Source organism: Bombina bombina, chromosome 1, assembly GCF_027579735.1.
Source record: "Bombina bombina isolate aBomBom1 chromosome 1, aBomBom1.pri, whole genome shotgun sequence".
Classification (NCBI taxonomy): domain Eukaryota; kingdom Metazoa; phylum Chordata; class Amphibia; order Anura; family Bombinatoridae; genus Bombina; species Bombina bombina.
In genome coordinates, this window is record NC_069499.1 from 1272529941 (window position 1) to 1272538100 (window position 8160).

At 37.3% G+C, this 8160-nt stretch overlaps 1 protein-coding gene across 1 annotated transcript in view; it reads left to right on the forward strand.

The window, feature by feature from the left end:
* Positions 1–230: 230 nt before the first annotated feature.
* The window catches only part of ZFPM1 (zinc finger protein, FOG family member 1), a 260259-nt gene continuing 252329 nt past the window's right edge, over positions 231–8160 (forward strand). The window contains exon 1 of the mRNA XM_053701292.1: positions 231–893. Coding sequence (XP_053557267.1) covers positions 854–893 — 40 coding nt within the window. The 5' untranslated portion in view covers positions 231–853. The remainder of the gene's footprint in view (positions 894–8160) is intronic.

Below are 8160 nucleotides of genomic sequence, written 5' to 3' on the forward strand. Positions count from 1 at the left end.
ACGCAGCATCATTTTAGGCTGAGAGGTACCTCAGTAGTACAAAGCGCGTATGGAAGCATTGTCCATCGTGAGTTTCCGTACCTAAGCCTGGAAAAGAGGTAGGGAATATGAAAGCCCTCTATCCATGACCGTTATGCGTGCGTCATGACGTATTTAATTAGAAGGCGTGTAGAGGATGGGTTTGTGGCCCCGCCTATTGTTTTTGCACCGCCCCTTTGGAATCTTGCGCTCCGAATGGTTTGATGCTTTTTAGATTCCATTGAGAAAGTAACAATCCCTGCGGGTGGAGCAGCGCATGGACACTGGGCACTGCTTGGCACTCAACCGGCTCCTCCTATAGTACGGGCTGGACTGTTGGATGGCACCGTGGAACATAGCTTGCTTATAGCTTTGCAGGGTGACGGACCGCTATTTTCTCAACTATACAAAGTGACAGAACAAGACAGCTTCTGTGTGAGGGGCTTTACATAATTCCCATTTAAGGATCTACATATTGGTATCAAGGTGGTGAAAATCCTGAACATTACAAATAACTCGCAACCGATTCTAAACATCTGTGTCCACATAGCAACCTCGGCGTATTCATAACAATCTGTGGTAAGCAAGGCTACTGGATGAGACTTGCTTGTGGCACCCTGGACTCTCGGATTGTGTCTGTACCTATATTTAAGGACTTCAAATTTGGCAGTAGAATTAATAACACATTCCCCGGAGGGCACATATCTGTGGTCGGACCCTCGTGGTTAAGGGTTGAGGGTCAGTGTGGGTATGAGGACAGCCTAATCCTGCCTTCAACAGCCCCACCGAGAGCCCTCACCCCCTGCCTGGTTCCTTGACAGTTATCTGCAGAGAGATGTCCAGAAGGAAACAGAGCAATCCCAGACAAATCAAACGTAAGTAACTGAAGTCTATCACCTATGTCCTGCTGCCAGGTTACGATCTATGTATAGCCCTTGGCAGCTGCCTTCATATATTCTCTTTTACTGTTAAGGGAGGAATGACCATTGGAGCAGCGGAACATTTGTGTTCTGCACTTCACTGGTCCCATATCGCCATATAAAATAACATTGAAGGCTAGGGTGGTGCGGAGAATGATGGACCAGTATAGTAAGGTTGTCCTATATTGTAAGCTGACAGTCCATTCGTGTACATTCCCGTATCTCGCTCGTAGCCACTTGTAGCATGATCTGCCCTTATAATAAAATAGCACGGTATCAGTTTTAGATGCATAAGAGTATAAAAGGGTAATGTATGGGATTAGGTCAGACTGTTTGCAGAGTTGCATACACATTACTAGCTTGGTTGTACTAACGATCTGTGTGTGCAAAATGTGACACCCATTTGTATCTGTGTTGGTCAGTTTCATTAGGTGCGGCTGTATATTAGTGCACATGTGCCAACCAAAACACCAACACAATTATTATTATTATTGCTGCAAGAACCTTAATGGACCGGTCTGTCTCAAACATTCAAAACACAGATGTAACCATGGTACATATAGGGATTGTGTTTGATTGTCTAGTTTCTCAGGCTTTATATTTTGAGATATAGCAACACATTCGATTTGATACATAAGAGATAACTAACACAGGCTATTGTAGTAGTTGACTGAAATGCACTTTCGTGCAATGTGCTTCATCCTCTGGCTGTCAGTTGGGGGGCGGGTGGATAATAGGAAACATAGTAAACTATAAATTGATTAAACTTTTTAATCAATGGCAGTCCAGTGTGCTGGAACACAAAATGTGTGTGTAATTTGATCATGAATTGCCTGTATATAGCTTGTCTAAAGGGATATAGTAGTCGGTATTGAAATACACCCAAGTTGATTTCAGGTTTGAATAGATGTATTTTTGCAATATGCATGTATAAGCAAAAATATTCTAGTCAACACTATCAATGCTTAATTACAATTTTTTTTTTAAATTGGGTACAGGGAGCATATGTACACCTGCTTACTTACCTAAGCATAGAAAAAGATCTCACTGGAACAGTGATGGTTTTTAGAAGCACATGTGTATAGCAAAAATGTTTAAATTAAAAACTGAAATAAGTTGTGCATATCAGTTTTGACTGTCATGTTCCTTTAAGAAGATTTTCTGGAAAACTTTTTAGACACATTTTCCATCTGAGAGGCAATCGACCAATAGCAAAGCTTTGGCATTGACAATGTTAACTGTCAACCACCACTGTTCATCTTGTTGCCCTCTAACCTGACCAGATACTAATGGGGAACAGGACTATGTGACATGAAATCTCTCAGCTGTTAGATATAACTCTCTGCTAGCAGCAGCCACTAAAGGGCCAACTTACAATTGGTTTATGTTTAGTAAATGCAAAAGCCAGGAGTTTTAAGTGAATGCAGTCTTCCTGGTAAATATTTTATAAATAAATATGAATCTAATCAGTTTGATGTGTGTAGCGAGTGTTTTTTGGAAGAAGGGATATTGAAAATTGCATCTTGTATTTCTTTATCTTCCGCAATGCATTTTTAATTTAGAACTGTCTCCGAATATTCTGTGTATGGGTGTTTTTTTACCCTTGCCAAAACAATCACAGGAGCACCCAGATGACTGTCTGTGAACCTTTGAGGCCTCTCGTGTGGCTTTGTATCAGCTGCTTATAGTCATGTGCTTGTAGCACATGTTAATGGCATTTCATCACCCCATGAGTTGGGTCAGACATAAGAGTCTTTAAAGCACTGTCCCATTCATTGCCCTGTTGGGTATGGAGCACAAGTATAGGTAGTGCAGCACAACTGCAAACCACTAAACTGTTAAACTAATGGCTGTCTTTGATACGTTACATTACTTATGAAAGATAGTGATGTATATGTACCAAATGGTTAATCGCTCTCTTATAATTTCTAATGTAGTTTTGGACACTTATATAATCACTAAAGCTCTGTTTGTCAGTTAAAAATACTGTATGGTTAGGTCATGCGTGCAATTTTAAATAATCTTTCTTATTAAAAAGATACAATTGTCTAAGGATGTAGCCCATTACTCATCTTACCTTGTCCTGCACCATTTTTACAATGATTTACCTTTTCACTTTTGCTTTTATAAAGTTTCTCAGATTAGAGGAACATGGAATCCATTCAGTATAGTGGGAAGCCAGGTACACACGCTTTAGCAACCTAGAAAGGAGATGGCTAGATATAGATTTTCCAAAATGTTAGGAGCCAGAAGTAAAATTTAATACTCAAAATATATATATTTTTTTTCAAACCCGTCCGCAGGCCTCCCTAACAGGCCACATTTTGAGGATATCTGACCAAGAGCACAGGTGAAATAATCAGATGATTAGTAATCCATAGTTATTTTACCTGCTCTTCTCCAAGGTAAATCCAGAAAATCTGGCCTGTTGGGGAGGCCTGAGGACAGGTTTGAAAACCATTGGGTTAAAGTGATATGAAACCCCCCAAAAATATATTTCTTGATTCGGATAGAGCATGCAATTTTAAACAACTTTCTAATTTACTTATATTATCAAATTTTCTTCATTCTCTTGGTATTTTTGGTATCTTTTGTTGAAAAACAGCGACTTAAAGGAACAGTCTATACCAGAATGTGTATTGTTTAAAAATATAGATAATCCCTTTATTACCCTTTCCCTAGTTTTGCACAATCAACACAGTTATATAAATACACTTTTTACCTCTGTGATTACCTTTTATCTAAGCCTCTGCAAACTGCCCCCTTATTTCAGTTCTTTTGACAGACATCCATTTTAGCAAATCAAAGCTGACTCACCTGATCTCCACGTGCGTGAGCACAGTGTTATCTATATGACACACTTGAACTAACACCCTCTAGTGGTGAAAAACTGTCAAAATGCCCTAAGAGAAATTAGCATATGAACCTCCTAGGTTTAGCTTTCAACTAAGAATACCAAGAGAACAAAGCAACATTGGTGAAAAAAGTAAATTGGAAAATTGTTTAAAATTACATTCTGTATCTGAATCATAAAAGTTTATTTTGGACTAGACTGTCCCTTTAAGGTCAGGCGCGTGCACATTTTTGGAGCACTATATGACAGCAGTTTCGCATGAATGTTATCCATTTGTAAGAGCACTAGATGGTAACACTATTTCCAGCTATGTACTGCTCCATTCAAGACAAACAGGATTACTTTAGAGAGCATCCTAGAGTCATTTGATGATCATCAAACTACTTTATAAGTCATTTGCACATTATCAGGCTTGTAAAGTCATCAGCTAATGTAAATACTATCTGAGTGATGACTGCAGATTAGTTTACTGATTAATTCACAAGCATGAACAGCCAATGAATGACTCTAGAGTCCTCTCATTTAAATATTTTGGCCTGTGGTCCTACTTCAGGATGGCCTCTGATTACTGGTCTGGAGTCATAATTACAGAATGATTCCAGGAAGATAATCCTTTTTGACTAGGGTAGACACCTACCTAGGTAGCTCTTCAACAAAGAATACCATGGCAACAAAGCAAATTTGATCATAGAAGTAAATTGTAAACCTTTTTAAAATTGTATGCTCTGTCTGAATCACAAAAGAACATTTCTGGGTTTCATATCCCTAATTTATAACATCTTAAAAGGATATTAAAGGGACCTAAATACCCGTATACTAAATCACTTGAAAGTAATACAGCAAAACTGTAAAAGGTCTCTACCAAGACAATATCACCTGGACATCTTTATATAAAAAAGAAGATATTGTATTTCTTCAGCTCACAATAGAAAGTGTTCAATGAACAGTTGTCCTTCAGCTACTGTCAACATGTTAAAAAAAAATAAAATATTTTTTTTAGCCAATCGGCTTCAACAATGCGGATGTCACACTTTGCTTTACTGTGATCTCATGAGATTTCACTGAAATCTCATACAATTTCATAGTAAACTTTTTCAAGTGAATTGGACAATATCATCCCTTGCAAGTCCCTGGGACATGGCTACTGAGGAATGTTGCAATGGGACATGGCTACTGAGGACGTTTTAAAGGTAAACAGTCTTCTTTTTTACAGAGAGAGATGTTCAGGTGATATTTTCTAGTCACTTTCAATTGCTTCACTATTTGGGTATCATGCCCCTTTATACAATAAATGCTAGAGAGATTGAGTTTTTTTTCTTTTCATATATTTCTTGAATTAAATGATAGCTTACATAGATTTGTTCTGCTGCTGTGGTCAATAAGAGACACTTATTAATGGGTCAGTAGAGTGTACCACAAATGACTAGTTTGTACTTTCATTTTTTTTTTTTGTATATATGAATCAGCTTTTATTAAAGGTCCAGAAAAAAATAGAAATAACAAACACGTAAATCCAATTACATTAGTCTTATAGAAATAATTTGTCTGCATAACATAACTCAAGGCCATCTGCACTTCCACTTTTAACAGGAATTTGAAAACCCCAACATTTTCAGAATTAAATTACACTAAAATGGGACAAAATAAAGTGTTTTGAAAAGTTTTTTTTGTTTTTCTAAATTTTTATATTACAATCTCAAATGTTTAATACTCCTTTATGAATACATGTTGTTGTTGTGTTTGCTACAATGATTTTTAAGGGATAGTCTAGTCAAAATTAAACTTTCATTATTCAGATAGAACATGCAATTTTAAGCAACTTTTTAATTTACTCCTATTATCAATTTTTCTTCATTCTCTTGGTACCTTTATTTGAAAAAGCAGGAATGTAAGCCTATAAAACGGCCCATTTTTGGTTCAGCACCTGGGTATCGCTTGCTGATTGGTGGCTACATTTAGATACCAATCAGCAAGCGCTACCCAGGTGCTGAACAAAAAATGGTTCGGTTCCTAAGCTTACATTCAAATAAAGATACCAAGAGAAGGAAGAAAAATTGATAATACGAGTAAATTAGAAATGTTTTTTTAAAATTGAATGCTCTCTGAATCGTGAAAGTTTAATCGCAGTATCTTTCTTAGAGCATTGTATCTTAGTCTTGAAATGTTTTAGTGACTGTGTATAATGCAGCCTTGTATCTATATTTTCAGATACTTCCTAATCTGTTATGTTTGAGGGACATAGTTAGTTTTTGCTGCACATTTCAAATCAAGCATTCTTGGTTTGCAAACATGCTTCATATAGCCCCCCCCATGAACTAAACCAAATCATAGAGCCAATCAGGAGTAGTATAGTTGTGTTGCCACCAATCACCAGCTCATGTCCTGCTTAGAGACAGAAGTATATAATTAACTGTTTTTTTTTTTTTTGTTTTTTTTTTTTTACCCCTGTGTGTTTTTTATTTGTGCACAGGATTCTAATAATAATTTTTAATAATATTTACTGCTGTGCTTATAATCGTACAAATGTATCAAACCTACAAACATGTACGCACATAGATGAGTCCAATACATACAAGCATAAGACTTCTGCAGAGATTTTTTTTTCCCAAGCTCTACTCTAGCTGTAGTAAAGATGGGTGTCCTCTTTGTTTTTACAAATAGGAGAAAGATGAGTAGTGTAGGATGACAGCCAAAGTACCCTGAACAGGCATTGCGGTCCCAGCTAAAGGACATTTCAGTTATACAGTGTAGAAAAAAGGTGTCAGGAAAAAGGCACTGGAGGACATCATTGTGGATCATTTGGCTTTAGGTTGGCAACTCTGATTTGTAGGATTTTGTCTTAGACTATTTTAGCCTCCAATAATAACGTTATACTTCCATAGTACATTCTTGGGGGAAATCCCACAGCAGCCTAGTGATTTGCTTGTATGCACGTGGAGATCTACTAGCAAATCCTGATCTGCATTGGCAAGGCAGCTGTGGTGTGTTCAGTGTTGCAAGACTAGATTACTGTGACAAAATGAAAGGAAAGGATAACATTAGCTAGAAATGGGCCCTAAGTAGATTTGTTTTGTTTTACATAAGCCTCTGAATGGACAATGCACACATTTTGGGCTTGCTCCCATATGTTCCGCAAATGGTAGCAACGGTCTCATTGCATAACTAAAACAGTGGAACAGGAACAATTAACATTTTTTTTTTATTTTTTTAAAAAAATGCTCTTTTATTTATTTATTTTTGTGTGTGTGGGAAATTTAGTGGCCATTTTTGTTTCTTGGGGACCATGATTGCAAGTAGGACCAGAGTGGTTAGTAAAGTATATGGTATATGTCAGTTCATAAATGAGAGGCACAGTTTTATAGTGGCTATTCATTGTGAAAAGCTGTAAGGACCCACTAAATTATTTAGCGAGAACTCAAAATGCCGGTGTCATAGGGAGTCGTGATACAGCTACAAAATATTTGAACTGAGAAAAAAAAAGTCTGCTTACCTTTTTTAGACTTTTTTTGTGTGTGTGTGGCTGCATGTCTGGCAGTGGATCTAGCCCTTTGTTTTAGGAATAGTGGCGAGTAAAGGATAACTGGATTATACTAGTCATTAGAATAGTAGAAGCTTTGGTTGATCTAAATCTTGTTGCTGTTTGACTCCATGTCTAGTGCTAGAGAAGAATACACATAGTCCTTCCTATATACACCTTTGTATTGGGTATATGAATATTAAGCAAGTGGGCCACAACTTCTCTCTAATAATATTGCTTCTCCATGGTCACATGTAGCCTTATCTCCTCAGCACAGATATGTGTTGGAGATGGAGCCTGTCTGGACTCCAGGAGCTCTTTACGCAGGCTGCTATTATGCAGATTATTTTGATAGGGGGTAGGGCTGCTCTGAAAGGTGAGGAGCTGCCTGTGCATCATCTGAGGCCCTGCTCCCCCACCCAGATGCTGCGCAGGATAAGAGCAAGCTCTGATCGGCAGCCAGATAAGCTTAAAATATTCCATTATGCAGTCACATCCTGATGGAATCAGTGTGTCGGGACAGGCTTGAATGCTGATCTTATCTTCTATGACTCTCACATTCATTGTATTAAAAGGATCACGTGTGATGCAAAGTATTTGTACTGAGATCTCACAGCTGCCATGATGTTATCACTGTTTCACCAGATATTACTTTGCAGAAGGGTATAAATATATATGTGTGTTTGTATATTTTAAATTGTGTGTGTGTGTGTGTATATACATATTATTATATTCCAAAATCCAATTTATTTTTAATTTTATTTAAAAAGTAAAATTATTAAAAACTTCCATTTTCCCCCCACTATTAAGTCAATAACTTCTCTGCCTGAATCTTTGTTTTTTTTTGTTTT